This window comes from Arachis duranensis, chromosome 3 (genome assembly GCF_000817695.3).
Source record: "Arachis duranensis cultivar V14167 chromosome 3, aradu.V14167.gnm2.J7QH, whole genome shotgun sequence".
NCBI classification, from domain to species: Eukaryota; Viridiplantae; Streptophyta; class Magnoliopsida; order Fabales; family Fabaceae; genus Arachis; species Arachis duranensis.
In genome coordinates this window covers 19,313,349-19,333,321 of record NC_029774.3, presented here as the reverse complement: position 1 = coordinate 19,333,321, position 19,973 = coordinate 19,313,349, and the positions used below count along the sequence as shown (strand labels likewise).

The 19,973-nt window shown below is 37.2% G+C and overlaps 2 protein-coding genes across 3 annotated transcripts; one reads left to right on the top strand and one right to left on the bottom strand.

The window, feature by feature from the left end:
• Positions 1–6,143: 6,143 nt before the first annotated feature.
• Positions 6,144–10,349, bottom strand: LOC107477831 (uncharacterized). Of its 2 annotated transcripts, none has more exons than XM_016097900.3 (5): positions 9,957–10,349; positions 8,749–9,212; positions 7,468–8,656; positions 7,208–7,354; positions 6,144–7,057 (listed from the first exon to the last, which is right to left on the bottom strand). In XM_016097900.3, the coding sequence occupies exons 2-5, from the start codon at positions 8,797–8,799 to the stop codon at positions 6,468–6,470; spliced, it is 1,977 nt and encodes a 658-aa protein (XP_015953386.1). In that variant the 5' UTR covers positions 8,800–9,212; positions 9,957–10,349; the 3' UTR covers positions 6,144–6,467. The 2 variants fall into 2 exon arrangements, with proteins under 2 accessions (XP_015953386.1, XP_015953387.1); XM_016097901.3 differs by having other exon boundaries at positions 8,749–9,181.
• Positions 10,350–11,658: 1,309 nt separating this feature from the next.
• Positions 11,659–12,781, top strand: LOC107477849 (uncharacterized). Its single transcript, XM_016097928.1, has 2 exons — positions 11,659–11,845; positions 11,946–12,781. Exons 1-2 carry the CDS (start codon positions 11,659–11,661, stop codon positions 12,779–12,781), a joined length of 1,023 nt encoding a protein of 340 aa, XP_015953414.1.
• The last annotated feature ends 7,192 nt before the right edge of the window (positions 12,782–19,973 follow it).

Below are 19,973 nucleotides of genomic sequence, written 5' to 3'. Positions count from 1 at the left end.
AATTAAATAATTAATTAATGATTTAATTTTTTATTTTAATTTTATCTTTCTTTTTTTAATCCATTATTCACATTGTTTACCATTATTATTGTTCCTCATACTTTCTCTTTTGAAAAGATTTAAATTTTCACATTTCGTTTGTTATCTTAAGTACACAATAGACAAAGAATTTTACATGTATGTTTAGTTGTTTACTATGTAAATACAATAAATAACAAAAAATTAGATCAGAATATAACCGAGTTTTTACTTATTCTTCTCTTAAATAGATTAGAGTACATCGGGGTAATAATTAGTATTGTGAGCATCCTTCCATATGGACAATAAATACTAAGAAGCAATATGATGCTGCATCAGGAATCAGGATGCAAAAAGCTTATGACTTCTTCCATGGACCAATTGAAACATACCCTCCTTTGATGAGAAGAAATCAATCTTGCGTGCAACCTGGGAACAACAAATTCCACATAAATTGAAAATATTTTGTGGAAGTTGTTACGTGGTGGTATCCCGGTACACCAAAAGTTTCATGAGAGAATTTCTTACATCACAAGTGAGTTGTTTGAATGGATATTAGAAAGAACTAGAAGTGGTTCTCAGCAGATGCATACCTTGGCCCTTTGTTATTGTTGGATGCTACCATATTTGGAAGGCTAGAAACGTGAAGGTAATTGAAGATTTGAACCAATAACTACATGAAATAGTTGCTGCCTCATTGAAACTACTTTAAGAGCGTAATCCTTTTTCTTAAGTTCATTGTTGATGTAATCACTAGTTTCCGTGTTTTGGGCAATCTCCACTTGCTTCTTGTATTCCATTCGACAATTGTAATTCTCGTTATGAACAGGAGCTCAACTTCAAGCCACCACTCAATTTGATATTGAATTATGTGAATACTTGGATTTTCATTAGGAATATTTTGAAGTGCATGCTATGGTGGGGAGAAAAAATAGTGAAGAGAATAAAAACTCTCTTTGATAAATAGTTAGATAACTATCAAGTAGAATATATCATTTTTTATTAATTTTTTAATTTTTTTAATATAAATTATACACTCATCTTTATTATGTGGTCCGCATACAAAGGTTTCTTTATAATAAAATTGGAGATAAGTAAATTTTTTAAAATGTTTGAAGATCAAAATTATCATAATATAATTTTTTAATATTGCAGATATATTTGTAATATTTATATTAGTATAAAAACTGCGAAAGAGTATGGTGATTTTAGGAATGAACGTAGTTTACATTGTAATGCGTGTGCCTAGAAACCGCTACATCCTGTATCGATTTCTGAAGGATTCTAAACATGAAGAAACCGCAAGAGGTTCTAGTAATTTCTTGAAAAATGTGTCGTTGCACAAATTGCGGATGGGTGTTGCAGTTTACATGTGCCTATAAATCCGCTTCAGCCAATAGCGGATTTTTCATTTGAAATTCAAACCAGAACTTAGAGAGAGAATTTTGTTTAGAGAGAGAGAGAGAGAGAGAGTTGTGGATTGAGAGAAAGAGGAGAAGGCTTGGAAAAAATTTGACCATTTAGGATTCCTAGAGGGACCGTTTTTAAGTGGGATCATGCGGATAAAGGCAGTTTGTATCGATTCAACGACGTTGTTCACGTTGCTGGCGGTATCAATGAAGAGGTAAGTTTGTTTCCTTTATAATATAAAATGTAGTATTTAGGGTATATGAATTAGAATATAGAATTTAAGGTTTGTAGATTAGTATTTGAAATTTAGGATTTAAAATTAAAGATTTAAAATTTTAAATGTAAAAGGTTTGTAGTTTAGTATTTGAGATTTAATATTCAAATTTTAAATATAGAAGGATTGTAGTTTAGTATTTGAAATTTAAGATTTAAATTTTAAAATTTAAGAGTTATAAATTTAAAAATTGGAGATTTTTCACTTGTTCTAAAGTACATTACATTTGTTTTATATTTTTATGTAAAAAGTCATATGTATATATTTTAATAAAATTAGACTTCAAAATAATGTTACGAGAACTATATTTAAAGTTTTAGTTAAAATCGGATAGATAAGATACTCGTAGTTTTTTTGTATCGAATTATAAATTATAGTTAAGACTTGTAAGTATTAGAATTTAATTTAAGTATGGTTATTTTTCTCACATCATGCAATCAAGTAGGTGTATTTACAGTATTCAGAGGCAATAGAATATGTCTTTCCATGAAAGGATCCTACTTTATTTGGAGAGGGCTGGTTTGTACTACTTGACTAGGCTGAACATGTGTTGGTTCTGGTTGGATGAGCCCCCTGGTCAGCGCATTCATTGAAAAGTGGCGTCCTGAGATGCACACTTTTCATATGTCGTTCAAAGAGTGCACCATCACGCTGCAAGATGTGGCATATCAGATGGAGTTGTCCGTCGATGAAAAAGCTATTATTGGGTGCCACACAGACTTCGATCAGTTTATGGAGGATGGCAGACCGGTTTGGGAGTGATTTCAGGAATTATTCGGCGAGCTGCCACCACCAGATGAGGTCAAGTAGTTCACAGTCCACTTCCCATGGTTCCATAAGAGGTTCAAGATGCTACCAGCTGATGCGAGTGAGGATACTGTACGCATATACGCACATGCATACATTATGATGTTGCTATCCACTCAATTGTTTGGTGACAAGAGTGTGAATTGGGTACATATTCGGTGGTTGCCATTTGTGGCGAGACTTGACGACATGGGCACTTATAGTTAGAGTTTAGTTGCGTTGGCATGGTTATATCGATGCATGTGTCGGATGGTCAACAAAAATGTCACAAACTTGGTAGGCCCCCTACAGCTACTATAGTCTTAGATCTTCTGGCGGTTTCCCATTCTCAGGCCGCATGAATTTGACGACTTTTCTTTTTCATTGGCATCCAAGTATCAATCGATGTACTGAGGGTTTCATTATTTGGTTCAAGTTACTAACATTTTAGATCCTGGATTAAACATTCATATCACATTATTGTCTTACAGGTGGGCCAATTATTTACCAACATTTGATGGGATGAAGCAAAGAATTATCTAGTTTCGCCTTGAATTGGACCGATTGGGTTGTCGAAATGTAAGTTGTTTGTGTGTGGTTCGAAGTTTCATTACTTGTTCACCGACATATCTGTATATAGTGTTCTAATACTAGATTCCGTTGTCATTTTCAGATTGTGTGGGAGCCTTATGCTACACTTGACGTACTTGTCGTTGTTCATCCAGAGATTCTAGATGAAGAGCACAGTCGGTTATGGCGGGTGGTCACTAGCCTGATATATTTTGCCGTGATTGAGTGACATCAAGTTGATAAGGTGGTCCCACAGCTCAGCGGAGTCACATGTTGTCGTACGTTGGTCAGGAAAAAAGCCCAGGACTCCGCATTTTTTCTTCCACAAGTGCAAAAGTAATGGGCAAGATATTCGAGTTTCTATTTTGCGCGATAGCCAGATGCAAAGTACCGCCATACTTGCCATACAAATGAGTACCGTTGATATTGACCAGCGGCTTGAAATATTGAAATGCCTCAATACAAGGAGAAAATGTTCAGAAAAGACAATGAAAGTACATGGTAGATTCATCAACTTGATCACCAACTCTAACCGCAGAAGTCTTCAACAACGTAACGGTTCCCTCTGGTGGACTGCACACCCAGGATCCAATGGGGTAACTCGGCATAGAACTCTTCTCAATCTCTGTAGATCTGTGCTACTGTCTTTTGTTTCGTCATCCAGACCTTTCTGTAACTAGGCCTGAATCCATAGGTTGCTTCAGTAGCTTCCTGCAAGACCTTTATCATAACCGCTACATTGGCCCTAACCAAGAAAAGATCTTCGCACAAATGACACGATAATCAAGCTATCGGTGATCGCTTGAAATCTAGGTAGCCAATTAAGTGTGAGATCCGTTGTACCTTCTAACCCCCCTCCCCCCAGGTACACTTTTGTTGTCGAAGTGTGATGCGAATCAACCACGTGCAACTTTTACCGAACTCTTTGCATCTTTCATGGTACTTAAGATAATCTGACTATATCACCCTGTACTCAACTCCACGACGGATGTTATTATCCTTTACACTCAACACAACTTCCTCCTTACTTTGGAAATATTGGCCAATGTGAAATTCCATAGCAGTATTTTCCACATGCAATCCTTGACCTCCAACAATATGATCTATGTCTGGTTGTTGAGGATCAGCCAACACACAACCAGGCGCAACGACAGGCATTGGGGTAGAAGCATGATGCGTGAGCATCTTGTCTATGTTTTCCTAGTGAATTTGTACTTAAATTGTTGAGTTTAATTAAGAATTAATTATATTTAAGCCACTATGGATGCTATTTTGAGTTTTGTGCAATACTGTTTATTTTAGGTAGCATTCGGCGGAATGCACGCGTGCGCGTGATCTGGAAGTATCCATGGCGACGCGTATGCGTGATTTGAAGATTCGCTCAGCGACGCGTTCGTGTGACCGACGCGTCCGCGTGACTTGCGAAGAAGACCAGCGACGCGTACGCGTGACTGACGCGTACGCGTGACGTGCGCGATCTGCAGAATTTACAGAAATCTCTGACGTGGATTTTGGGCAGCCTTTTGAACCAGTTTCCAGCCCAGAAAACACAGATTAAAAGCTGCAGAATGGACAAATCAAGTGGTCCCCACCTATCAACTGAAGATCTGTTAATTAATTCGAATTTAAATTCAAATCCTATTTTGGAGGAAAAGATATTATTTTTAGATAATTAGATTTTAAATTTATTAGAATTAGTTATAAATAGGAACTCTGTACATTTAGACAGGAGACAGAGATTGTTACCAGAACCCTTATTTTTCCTCTCTGAACCATGAGCAACTAATCCTTCATTGTTAAGGTTAGGAGCTCTGTCTATTGTCATGGATTGATTTGTTTGATATTTTTAATTTAATTCATGTCTTGATTTATATTTCAATAAGTGTTTTCGTTCTTTATTTTATGAATATAGGTGGAACGGAAATATGACCCATATTCTAATTGAGTTCTTGTAAAACTTGGAAAAGATCTTTACTTGAATAACAGATTGAAAACATATTATACTGAATTTTTAATTGTTTGTATTTAACGGGATACGTGACATACATTCTCCTTATTTGTGGATAATTAGGATTCTTTTGGCATATAAACTAGAAATTGATCATCACCCTCTAATTGGAATTAATTGACCAAGAAATTGGAAATTAATGAGTTTTAGAGGAGACTAAGAATGTCTAAGGAATTAGGGTCTAGTCACATATAGTTTGCCATGAAATTAGATCTTGCATGATTAAATTAATTAGTAATAAAAGTTAATCCGAAAATTAGATAACTCTAAAACCTTAACTGCTTTCTCAAATATTTTATTCCCAACTCATTGCTGCTTGCTTTCTGAAATTTTTAAAGTACTGTTTAATGCTTTTTGAATATCTCAAAACTATTTTCTGCTTGCCTAACTAAGCTTATCACTCAATAACTGTTGCTTAATCCATCAATTCTCGTAGGATCGACCCTTACTCACGTAAGGTATTACTTGGTACGACCCGATACACTTGCCGGTTAGTAGTGTGGGTTATAAAATACCGCACCAAAACACCCCCACCGTAGTCGACTGAGGATTCGGCGCTGATGCCCCGAAACTGTCGACGCCATCTTCCAACTTGGCATTCAGCTTGTGTATTCTCACTTTTAGAAAATTTTACCGACAATGAAACAAAACCTGCATATAGGAATAGGAATCCTGTAGAACAATTTCAAATGATCTTACATCACTTTTAATTTTCCTATCACAATGTTTTATACTTCACACAATCCTGTAGAACAATTTCTTCACTCACTTTGTCCTACATACCCACAGTTTCTATAGTAATATAAATATTGCAAATGCATTTACAGTTTACAAAAGTTGTATTCTAATAATTTTGATCTCCAAACATTTTAGATAAGTAACTTGTCCTAAAATTGGCCATATTTTAATTATGATCAAGATAGACTTTGTTTAAGAATTTTGAAGTTTCCTTCCAACAGAGAAATTAAATATGCCAAATAACGACGACTGGTCTTATTGAAACAGTTCTAATTTTGCACAGTGGGAAAAAAGGAGAAAAAGAAAGAAAGCAATTATAAATCCGCAAAAGATGACATGTAACTAAATAATTTAATATCTATATTGGCATTTAACAAAGTACTAAAATTATGAATGTAACATTTGCTAGGAATAGGAGAAAACACAGCAATGAACTTGCACCAAACTGCTCTCCGGATGAATTACCAATGATGTTTGGAACAGCGTACTGAACACACACGGATAAATAAAATAGAAGCACAATCTCTGTTTGTTGCTTATTAGGGATTAAAACCACAAACCAAATAAAAAATGGTACTAACTGAAATGCAGTGAGGGAATCAAATTTTCCAATGGAACAGCCTCTCAGACCTACCGCAAGAGTGTCCACACCGTGAATCAGGCTCATGGAAGGCCTCCCAAGTTTGGTACTGTGCTGGTGCTGGGAACATCAAAATGGTTGCGACTTTGGGCTGATGCTTTGGTTTTGATTGGTGGCGGGTAGGCTTGCCTGCTTTTGGACAGTTTTGGTGTCTCCACCCCTTGGCTTCTGCGAGGGTGTGAGGAAGAGGCTGATGGCTTCCGAGAGGCTACAGTACCATGGCTGCCCTTCCTTGATGTCTTGCGATCCGTTCTAAGGCTGCGTTCAGACTGATGGGAACTAATGCCTAGCCGAACTGAACGATCTGTGCCATCCTTCAAAGAGCTTGCTTTTAAAGGCTGTCTATTGTAGTAGACAAGATGGGGAAGAAGGCCTTGCAGATACTTTTTCAGTTGTTCGTCCCCAACATTTTTCTGGCTCGGGTTGCCTTCCAAGCTGATAGCTTGTAGTGAATTATAGTTGGCTGCAAGTTGGCCTAGACACTTGGCTGTAGAAATTTTGTTGAAACGGAGATCAAGGATGGTTAACTTCAAGAGACGGTGTAGACCCTCTACTTCGCTGATCTTGTTCCCGGCAAGATACAGCTCCTTCAGAGATGAACAGGATGCAAGGCCTTTGCAGAAGAGGAAAATATTATGACCAAAATATTGAGGTAAAATTGAGAGTACAAAAAATCAAGATATGAATGAAAATCAATAGAAACATACGTATAGAAATTATTCATAGAAAAAAAGTCTGAATAAAAATTCCGAATATGCCTTACCATGTCCAATTCTTAATATACGGTTGTAGCTAAGGTCTAGGACACGAAGTCTTGTAAGTTCGCGTAATCCCTCTATAGTAGAGATATTGTTTCTTGACAAGTTCAAAACATGAAGGCCCCGGGGAAGAGCACCTGCAGTTATCCTCACTGGAAAGAAGAATGCAGAAGGAAGAAAGTAAGCTAACTAATTCCAAAATATCACAAGAAGGAAGAGCATCAAAACTCAAAATGGTAATGAATGATTTCATTATATTACTAACCAATAGCGTTTCCAGACAAATTGAGCACCTTCAAACTCACAAATGCACTCAGAAATGGGATCACAACTAATCCATGATTAACCAGCTGGGCAGCAGAGGCATTAGCACCAAGGGTAGATATATATCTTTTAGCAGCTTCCATGCCTGGAGTGGCCCTTTGATCTGTGCCAGCTGCAGTCACCCCAATCGTGATGTTGGATTCAACTAAGGAATCAACAGGTTTAGGAACCTCATTTGTTTCATCTAGAGGTGGTTCACAATCCTCCAGACCAATTACCCAATCCTCAATTCGTTTAATCTTAAAATCTGCGTTAGTAAATTCAGAAAGGAAGCAATCATCTGAGGAAGCTCGTTGAAGGGGTTTGATTTCACTTGCATCATCCATAACTGGCATTACCCAGTCTTTTGCTGAATCAGAAAGCGGAGAAGAATCCAAACCATCATCAAGGTAACTCTCCATATGAATCTCATTATCTCTTCTGAATTCATTCTCTCTTTCTTCATCTCTACATTCTTTTTGCCCCATATCTAAAGCATGAAGATCATTGGAAGATCTTGATTTTGAAGAATGATGTTTGAAAGTGTCTTCTCCAGAATAATCCTTAGAAGCTCTGACATTGGGCAGAGAGCGTGACTTCTTCAAATATGGGGTGCCAGGACCGGAACGATCGGTATAGTCACCAGCTAATTCACTAGATAATGGTGTATCAGAATGATCACAAGCATCTCTATCTGAAGGTGAGACAAGACCTGAACTGAACTGATACTCCGACTCGGGATTCTTGTTACACTGATCGCTGGGATCATGCTCCTTTCTGCAAATCGATCTTGGAGACTCATTCTGGCTTCTAGTGGAGTCAATCCAAGGAAAACCAACATGTGTGTCAGATTCAGTTAAGGTATTAGTGAGGTATAGTCCAGTTTCAAGAGAGTGGCTTTTCTTAAGACCCATGGTTTGCAGAACATCTCCGTCGATTTCAAAGGAAAACTCGCTATTCAGATCCTCAGACTTACAAGTGCGCTCAACTGGATCCCAGTTGCTAGATGTTTCATTGTCACTCAATTGCATATGCTCTTGTTCTGCTTTTGGATTTGATTTTCTAGGAACAGATGAACCTTTAGAGACTTTACTTCGGGGACCACCTTTCAATGCCATCATCATTTCTTCAGTATAAGGTGGAACTGTTTTCTGATTGAAAGAGAGAAACACAATGCCAAAATAAGTTTATTAATACCAAGCAATTTGCACTTATCCTATAGAGAAATACATCTTCTGCTTACCTTTGGCTTGTTTACCGAAACATGAGCATGGAAACAAGAAAAACTAAACATTGCTGCAATGATGCTGAGAGCTCTACATATACAAATATAACTTCCTTGAAGGCAGAAAAACAAGATCAACAACAATTTGTGCTGCTTAATTGCTCATCAATTTCTCCAGAAGCTTTAATCAAAGATGCTAAATTTTGCCGAAAACAATAGAAAACTAGAAAGAGCTTCTGGGGACACCCTGAAAGGCAACCTTAGCCATAATCAAGAGTGAGGCCCACTGAAACACGGCACAATCTCCAAATGTCCGATGACCTTGATCTTCGTAGGACACAAAGCAAAATTACTTTCTTGTCATCACCCCACACCCTTCTCGAGGTGCGAGAATACTTATACTTTATTGGAGCGGCCAGAGTGAACGAAATTCTTTTCCAACTAGGAGAATCTGGAGACAAATATGCATATGAGATGCAGGCCTGGTAAATGAAAGAGAATCGAGGATCACTACTGATACAATATTCACACACAGATTATAGCAAAAACCACAAGAACAGCACTAACAAACACCCAAGAAAATTTTTTGGAAGATTGCTTTGAGAGACATATAATAGCGATTCCCAATACAAGATACAACTTAAAGAAACCAGAAGACATACTCTGTCACAGAGCTTGTGACTTTCAATTTAGTGCTTCAAAATTATTCCTTCCTTCTTTTCAAAAGACTGCCTTAAGTTTTCAATATTGATTTTCCCAATTCGGATATTAAATCTTCCTATTTTGTGATTTATAACAAATCTTTACGTACCCTACCCAGGAAATTATATAGCTACCTTAAAACTTTGATTAATCGTCATGAGAAACAAATTTTTAATATGGGAAATTTGGGACCCGATATGTGAAGATTTGAACACACAGCGCCCAGAAATAAAACTTCCACAGGAATTAAACAAGAACTCTAACCTTGTCCATTAATTCAAACACAAATACACCAATATGATGACTAAAAATTACATCTTTGAATCCAACACATGACAGAGCACCTTTTTTCTTAAATAAAATAAAATAACAAATTTATTGCTTAATTCTAAATCCACAGCGAATCCTGAGATTCTAGAAAACCCATAGACTAATTGAAGAAAAAAGGTCCATCAGCAACCAACAGAAAGCATATAAAATCAATAAAATGGAAAAATAATGAGCATAGAATATGAATTGCTTACAGAGAATAATAGAAGAAGACTAAATTATGAGAGGAAGAGAGAGCGAATTGACCGATGACTCTGTATGGAGAGAGAGAGAAAAGCAGGCTCTAAATTCCTTCTCCTTCTCTTCTTCTCTGCGCTGCTAAGCTACGCAACGCAACGAAAACAAAAGCATCTTCCTCCGATTTTGCTATGCTATATGCTAAATTGCTAATTACCAATAATAGTTAATAAATAAATTAAATGTGATTAGTAGGTGGTGGTGAATAGCGGCGTTGGGTGCAGTGAAAACTGAAAACCCTAAATCAAAATTCAAAACTGGTTGGAGACAAAGTAGGGTTTGAATTCAATTATTATTGATAAGCATAAGAGAGAGCACAAGAATCATGTGTGATGTCGTTTTTTGTGTTGCTTGAAACGATTTTCCAGCTTTATTTTCATAAATACGATTTTTTTTAGATTAACAGTAAGTTTGCCGCCCCAGCAAACTCTATAATTTATATAGAGTTTGCCGCTCTCCCAACAAATTTTATGATGAATTCAAAGATAAAAGCAGGTCTATTAGAGATCAAGCAGCCACAACTTCTCTAATTACTTTCTTCCTTACTAACACGTTATCGCTACCATGTCAGAAAATTCATTGCTATCCATTCATTACGATGGTGAAATAGTGTATGATGAATAAGGTTAATTGTTTTTAGATCAGGCCTACCGATAATTACGTATATGACACCGGAAGTCAACAGTTTAACAGCCTTGAAGAATTTGATATTCTATGCCCTCGGACAGTAGGAATCTAAAAGGGTGAAAAAAATTTACTACAGATATCCGACAAGTTAGATGGCAATTTGTTTTATAAAAGGTATGTTATAGTTGTGTTGTCTTTGTCTCTGTTACTAGTATGTTTATCAGACCATCGTTTTGAGCGATATTTTCTATTGTTTTGAATTAGGTACCGATAGGACTTATAAGGTCGTGGCACAACCGATGGACCAATATTCATCTATTGGAATTATACGTGTTTCTTGTTGACTTTGGTGGCCGAGGATCATCTGCAGATACTGTCGATGATAGTCCGACAGGTGGCATTGTTAGACGAACTATCAGAAGGACGATGGTAGATCTGAATATGCCACTTGAAGGTAGTCAGGAGGGGTCTAATGTTGAAGTTCGTAACGTTGACTTAATGGATGACGGTGTTGAAAGTCATGACAGTTCTGCTATCAGAGATCCGATGATGGAGCAGTATGAAGTCAACCCCCGATGATGGAGACAATGCTGATGAAGAACCACCCGAAATCCCTGATGATGGTGACGAAGAAGAGGAGATGAACTACTACAGTGACACACAGATTGCTCTCACACAGCCTGCCATTTCTCAACCATATGACCGACCAGATCATTTCACTAGGTTGAATCTCGATGCAATGACTTCGGATTGGTTGTTTACCCAAGGAGGCCCTGAAGAAGACCCAAGCAACGAGTTTGAGGTTGGACAACAATTTGGGAACAAGGAAGAAGTCATGTTGCCAGTTAAGCAGTACAGAATCAGGAGGGCTGTGGAGTACAAAATAGTAGAGAATGACCATTGAAGGTACAATGCAAGATGTATCCAGTTCGGACCCGGTTGTAATTGGAGCATACTTATATCATATCGCCGAAAGAAGAAAGGTGGGAGGTTGGGAGATACACCGATCCTCATACTTGCATGCAAACTTTGATGGGGCAAGATCATCGTAGGTTGGATTCGAAAGTGATTGCACAACACATTTTCACGATGGTCAAGGCGTCGCACAGAAAGGTTTGGCTTGCAAAACAGAGAGTCATCGCTAGAATATATGGCGATTGGGAAGAGTCATACAACGAGCTTCCTTGTTGGTTATTCGCTATGCAGATGTACTTGCCAGGTAATTTTTATTTCCGCTTTATTTATTCACTATTAAATAATTCAGTCATGTGCAAAAAGCCGACTCATGTATGTCTATTTAGGTACTTAGGTGCAACTAGTGACACAGTCGTGGCCTGTCTCCACCGACACTGTGATGTTTCATCGAGTCTTTTGGATGTTTCCACTGTGTGTTGAGGCCTTCAAGCATTGCAAGCCACTTATCTCTATTGATGGCACCCACCTATATGGTAAATACGGTGGAACTTTGCTGATGGCCATAGCGCAAAACGGCAATGCAAACATTCTGCCCATTGCATTCACAGTTGTTGAGGGCGAGACAAAGGAGGCGTGGTCGTTCTTTCTTTCGTACTTATGGGAGCATATTACACCACAACCAGGGCTGTTAGTGATTTCAGACAGGAACAAGTCCATTGATGGAGCACTGAATGTCGAAGGGAGTTTATGGAAACCACCTCATGCCTTCCAAGCGTTTTGTACAAGACACATTGCAGCCAACTTCATGACCCACTTTAAGAACAAAGACTTGAAAAAGGTTCTTATTAATGCAGTGTACTCAAAGTCGCATCGTGAGTTCACTCATTACTATGGTCGTTTGAGGGGCGAAAACATAGCTATTACAAACTGGCTTGAAGAAATGCCACGGTCACAGTGGGCACTACATGCTGATGAGGGACGTCGATTTGGTCACATAACGACCAATATCTTCGAGTGCATTAATGCTGTTATGAAAGGTTTCCGCAATTTGCCAATCACGGCTCTTGTTAAGTCAAGTTATTTTTGTTTGGGTGAACTTTTTGCAAGGAAGGGTTCCGAGGCACTGGCTATAGAATTCAACTCGAAGCATGTGAACACTATGAATGTATACCAGTTTGATCGGTCTAGGTCAAACTTCACGGTTGAAGAGTTAGCGGCAGTTTCGGGATCCACTGTGTGATGAGGGCAAGTGTGATTGTGGGTATTTTCAGGCTCTTCATATTCCTTGTCGTCACGTGCTTGCAGCTTGCTCTCATGCCAGGCTTGATTGGAAGCGGTTTGTTAAATGGTATTTGGACTCGGGATGCTTTAATCACATGTCTCCATTACGTAATCTCTTATCGTCTCTGTCTACCACTACAAATGGACCTTCTGTCAATACTGCTAATAGTTTCCTCTTGCACGCAACACACAAGGGTTCTATCTTCCAGTCGACTCTTAAACTTCCTGATACTTATTTTATTCCCAATTTAAACTTTAATCTTATTTCCGTCGGACGGGACAAGTCATCGGGACTGGACATAAGGTTGGAATGTTGTTTGAAGTCGAGAATCTTCATATTCCTCCTGTACCAAATCTATGTGCTGCTTTTTCTCCATCTACCCTTCACTTATGGCATCAACGTCTTGCCCACAGCTCCTTAGGAAAATTGCGTCCTCTTGTGTCTCAAGGTGTTTTGGGTCAGGTTCCTAATGAATCTTTTGATTGCATTTCTTCTCAAACTGCCAAACAAACTGCTTTATCTTTTCACAATAATTCCTCTCTTGCAAGCTCTACTTTTGATCTGATTCACTCTGATGTTTGGGGTCCTGCTCCCACCGCTTCTATGGGAGGAGCTCGATACTTTGTTGTTTTCATTGATGATTATTCACGCTTTACTTGGGTTTATTTGATGACCAATCGCCATGAGTTACCTCAGATTTATATTAACTTTGCCATTATGATTAAAACTCAGTTTTTCAAGGTCATTAAGGTTTTTCGCCGTGATAATGCTATGGAATATCGTGATTCCAAACTCTTAACCTTTCTTGCAGAATAGGGTACCTTGTCTGAGTTCTCTTGCCTTGGTACGTCTAAACAAAATGGATGAGCTGAACGCAAACACCGTCACATTCTTGACTCTGTTCGTGCAATGCTTCTTTCTTCTTCGTGTCCTGAGCGTACTTGGGGTGAAGCTGTTCTTACTATTGTTTATGTTATCAATCGACTCCCTTCTTCTGTTCTTGGTAATGTTACTCCCTTTGAGCGTCTTTATCGTACCTCCCCAGATTATAGTTCTCTTCGAGTTTTCGGTTGTGTCTGTTTTGTTCTTCTTCAGCCTCATGAACATAGTAAACTTGAACCTCGGGCTCGTATATGTTGTTTCCTTGGTTATGGCACTGAACACAAGGGTTATCGCTGTTGGGATCCTCTCTCTAAACGTATTCGATATCTTGTCATGTTGTCTTCTGGGAGCATCACATGTTTTCTCGGTTCTCCTCCTTTGAGTCTATTCCTCCTACTCAGTCAACTTTTTTTCACTAACCCCAATGTTGACCTTTTTCCTAGTGATGATTCTACAGGTTCTATCTTGAGTCACCCTCCACAGCCTCATGTTCCTCTGCCTTCTCTATCTCCCGATGATTCCAGACTGAACGACGCTCCTACTCTTCCCGTCATGCCTCCTTCGTCCACCCGCTGTTTCAGGGTGAGAAATCCACCTCCCCATCTTCTTGATTATCATTGTTTTTCTACTAATCTTCATCAACATGAACCTAAGTCATTCAGAGAAGCCTCCACAAATCCAAATTGGCAACAAGCAATGCAGGAAAAAATACAGGCACTTGAAAAAGTGACACTTGGGACTTGGTTGATTCTCCTTCAAATTAGGAAATTATGGAAAGCAAATGGGTATACAAGATCAAGACTCGCTCTGATGGTTTTATTGACCATTATAAGGCACGATTGGTTACTCAGGGTTGTACGCAAAAGTATGGTATTGACTATGAAGAGACTTTTGCTCATGTTGCTTGTCTCACATCTGTTCGAGCTCTTCTTGCCATTGCTGCGGTCAAAAGATGGTCTCTCAGTCAAATGGATGTGAAGAATGCATTTCTTAATGGAGCTTTGAAACAGAAGGTCTATATGAAACCCCCTCCAGGTTATCCTTGTCCTTCTGGCAAAGTTTGTCTACTTCGCAAAGCACTCTATGGGCTGAAGCAAGCTCCTCGTGAATGGTTTGACAAGTTTAGCACTACCATATGCGGTCTTGGTTTCACTTGCAGTCCTCATGAGAATGCTCTCTTAATTCGTAAAAGTGACGTGGAGTTGTTCTTCTACTTTTGTATGTTGATGACATGATCATTACTGGAGATGATGCTGATGGTATCTCTAATCTCAAGGCGTCCCTTCAGCATACTTTTGAGATGAAAGATCTTGGTTCTCTCAGCTATTTTCTTGGTCTGGAAGTCATATCCACCGATGATGGCATCTATCTCTCTCAAGCTAAATATGCTTCAGATTTTCTTGCTCGAGCCGAAATTACCGATAGTTGCACTGAGTCTACTCCTCTTGAGCCTAATGTTCGATTTACTCCTATGAATGGCACTGTTTTGGATAATCCTACTCTTTATCGACAGCTAGTTGGAGGACTCGTCTACTTAACTGTCACTCGACCAGACATTGCATATCCAATTCATGTACTTAGCCAGTTCTTGTCAGCTCCTCGTACTACTTACTATGCAGCAGTTCTTCGCATTTTTCGCTACATCAAAGGCACTTTATTTCATGGCCTTTATTTTTCTGCCCATTCTTCTTTGTCCCTTCAGGCATACTCTGATGCTGATTGGGCTGGTGATCCCACTAATCGTCGTTCTACTACTGGTTACTATTTGTTTCTTGGCGACGCTCTCATTTCTTGGCGTGCTAAGAAGCAAACGTTCACTGCTCGATCAAGCACAGAAGCTGAGTACCGTGCCCTCGCTGACACCACTGCTGAGGTTATCTCGATTCGTTGGCTTCTCGAAGATTTGTGTGCTCCTAAGTCATCTCCTACTAATGTTTTTTTGTGACAACCGCAGTGCTATTCAGATTGCCCATAATTATGTCTTTCATGAACGCACCAAACACATTGAGATTGATTGTCACTTTGTTAGGCAACGTATCCTTATTGATGCTATTCGTCTCATTGCTGTTGGAACACTAGATTAGACTGCTGATATATTCACGAAAGCTCATCACCCGACTCATTTTCGGACTTTGTTATCCAAACTCAAGTTGGTATCCTTAGCTCCCACTTGAGTTTGAGGGGGGATGTTAGAGAATCATTAGAGAATCATTAGAATCATTTTAGATTAGTTAGTATCGCTTATATTTATATAGCATATATGTGTATTAATTGTAGGATTCTATGCCTTTATTACTTTGATTCTTCTGGCACGTATATATACCCCTTGTATATTGTATTCTTGATTAACTTGAATAATACACAAAACATTTTTCTCAGATCTCTCTCTTGTTTCTAACAGTACCGATGTGCATAGACTTTCAAAATCATCAAGTATCCCACAATATGGGTTTAGTTTTGTGAATTTTGACACTTTCAATGTTGGTGGATTCGATTACATCTATTTGATTGATAAGTTTATTATTTTACAAAAAATAAATTCATTGATAAATTTCTTTATTTTATCGATTTTTTTAGCATAGTTTATTAACAACAAATCCTTTTTATCTTATTCTATTTTAGATATTATTAAATATCTTGCTGGAATTGGAAGAGAGAAAACTCTTGAAAGCAATCAGAAGTCTATCAGGTACAATGTTATTGAATTGAAAATCGATGATGAGTAATCATTTTTTTAATTCTTTAGCTATATATTTAAACCTTTTATTTTTTATAAACATAATTTTTGACAAATCAATCAATTCCTTCAAAAAAATTACGAATCGAGTTCCTAAAAATATAATTCGTTTATAAGTAGTTTATTTTAAATTCATCTAGATAACATGCAAATAAAAATACGTGTAAGTTGAATACGTACAAATTAGTTTGTTTAGAATATTTTTAAGGAAAAAAATATTTTAATATTATAATATTAATTTTTTAACTAAATTTTTAAATTTTAATTTATAATAGATTGCAATAGCATTGTTTATATTCCCTATGCAAGTATTTCTTTAACATGAATGCTCATCATTGAATGGTTGGTATTTAATAATCATTATTGCTCATGCAGAATGCCCTTCTAGATAGTATGGTTGAAACTAAGAAGCAAACAAAATTGGCCGCTAGAATTTCAACATAAAAATAAAGAATTGAGCATGATAATTGATTCGTTCGATTATTGGGGTGGCCGAGTTTGAGCATTTCCAAGCAAACTGATAGCAGAGTGGAAGAGCTTAACGTTGGCCATAATCAAACACCACAGCGAAAATACATACCAAAGATACTCTAATGCTCAAGTCAGTGATAATGAGTAAGAGTAGTTAAATGAATATAAAAACTGAGAATAGAACTTGGGACTTAGCCGAGGATATTAGCTCAACTTTATAGGAGTTGTTTGACCATTTACTGTGAATAGGTCCTGGTTTGTAGGTTATGTATGATATTTTGTTTTTGGTGATTAGGTTTGCTGAACACGTTTCTTATTTTCAAATGGGTGCGGTCGTTATTGTCTGTTTTCGTGCCGGGCATATTGGCTGGACGATATTATCTACTCACATGCCGAGCTTTTTGGGCGGCCGAGAATAAAGGTGACGTATCAATAATAATTTAAACATGATAATAACTCTTAGTTTAAGTTTATCTACATGATAATAAATATATTATTTTTATCTATATTTTAGCAGCTTTTTAAACAATATATCAATTCAAAAATATTCTGCATTTAAAAATTTTTGTTAATTAGAATGTATAAGATTTTATAGAAAACTAAACTTTGAAATGTTTAAATAAATAGAAGATTGAAATAGGAGTTTATATTTTAAAACAAATATTCATTTTATATTTTACCAACAAATAATAGTTATTTTCAAATTCTAATTCTAATTCTATTTGGTAATCATGGAACTCTATTTAAAATTTTAAAATTTGAAATTCTAACACGAATTCCTAATTAAGCGACTACTTAAAATTTTTAATTTTTAAATTTAAACTTTTTTATTTGTTACATATATAAATTTTTTCTACTCAATTTGTAACAACCCAAAATTTTTGGCAGGTCCAGATCACTACCAGTTGTCAGGTGTTACTTTCCAGTAGCCCTATAAAATTCTAGACTCAATAATATTTACTACATATGAGCCTTGTGTACTAACAGAATTGCATATGTTAGCTTATTTTTATTATATGCTTTTCTTAACAAACCCATTAGCAATAAGCAATAACATCATCAGAGATATACAATATAAAATGAATACCAAACTAATTGTAGAATCAAATGACAACAAGATTACAGAAAAATTTTCATACATATATACGTCTTAAGTTAGTTCATACAAACTTGACACGCTTAGGTATATATATACACATAGACTTATATACAACTGATGACTTTCCAAACTACCTGGTTCATATAGAAAATTCCTAAACTGGTATCCGAACTAACAGAAGAAAATAACAAACCCTATCCCTCGAAGAGCTACCAAAAGTGAGGGAAAGAAGATTCTAAGGAAACAGATACCATCTATCCTATATCATACCACCGCTGAGGCGCAAGTCTACAGAACATCATCTCAGGACTAGTCTCGGGCATCTCCTATAAGGTTTGGAAACACAAGCTCCTTTGGTAGCCTTCTGAATATAACTCTAATAACGGCAGTCAAGTCGAAATTCTCCATCTGGGGGGAAAAGGAAAAGGAAGGGGTGAGAACCTATAGGTTCCCAGTAAGGCAACACCGTAAAAATACATCTCTCTCGTGAAACCTAGAGTTCTGCCTCTATCGTAATAACTCGCTTGCTAAGTCCCTCGGCTACTTCCGTATCACGGCTCAGACATTACTCTATCTTGGCATCTTTCGTTGGGGTTAACGCCGCTCCTTATGCTATTCTCTATGGCTATTATTCCTAGTTATACTATCTTAATGTACACTTTGGAGAAATTGTAATTATACAATTTTAAAACACAAACAAGAATTAGAGAATAGAAAATTGACAAGAAGTAGATAACATGTAGTATATAGAACGAACAGTAAACAATCACAATCAAATGCACAAACAATTTATGATGCATGCATGTTCCTAGTGCAGGCCATGAGCTCATGCATCAGTTGTCTACCCGCAATCCAACGTTACTCGAAGCGAACGCCGAATATGATTTCTTACTATGTTAGTCAGACACATCGGTATCATCATGGGCGAACCCATGTCAGTTAGGATACCTTGGCATCACGGCTACCCGTGTCAGTTAGGCCTCTTCATAATAACATTTCAATGTGCATCACAGTAAGAAACAGTGCTATCAGTTAGGCAAACATTCCCGCATTAGCAACCTTAGGCTATCAGTTAGGCGGACACTTTCGCATTAGCAATTTGGCACAAAGGCTCATTCAAACATACAATTCTCATAAATAATTATCCATTTCATTCCTTAGTTCTCATTTTCTTTCTTTTCATTGTGCCTCCACATCACCATGTAACTAAACATATCTCCGCATCACTGCTTAACTAAACATACCTCCGCATCACCACGTAACTAAACATATCTCCACATAATCCTTCCTAACTTGTTTAGCCTAGTACCTTTCTAGCGACCAGTCTTATAACTAATAATTGATATAACAAACGAATTCAGATTCGTGCAAACTTTATGTCTAATTCATATCAAACTTAAGTTTCTAAAGAACTAAGAATCATATTTTTCTAAGCAATCTAACGCCAGCTATTGAGGAAAAATCGAGACTGTTGTTCTAGGTTTATGGAACAACACCTTGCTGTCTTGTTTTGTGATTTTTTTGTTGTGAAAGCTTACGCACGGACTATCTCTCTTATTAAGGTCACTCTAGAGATCCTAATCTTTACTTTGAATTATATTTTACTACATTTGAATTAGAATTTAATATTATACAAATTTTTAAAATTCTTCTACTGCACTTGTAAAGATTCAGAAAAACAGTAAGCAGCACCGTTTTTATAAAATCCATAATAATTTCAATTCTAATCCGTTGTTTCTAAATTTTGGTAAGATTATACTCAACACCCCTAAATTTCAGAATCAACAAGTTTCAAGTTCATATCACCTTATTTGGTTAATTAAATATCAATTGGAAAGCCTGCCCTGTTTCTTTAAATTAGTTCTGAAGTTCCTGCGAATTGCCCAGCTTCCAAGAGACATAACTAACTCTACAAAATAGCTATAGACATGAAATTTGTACTCATTTAAAATAGGCTTACA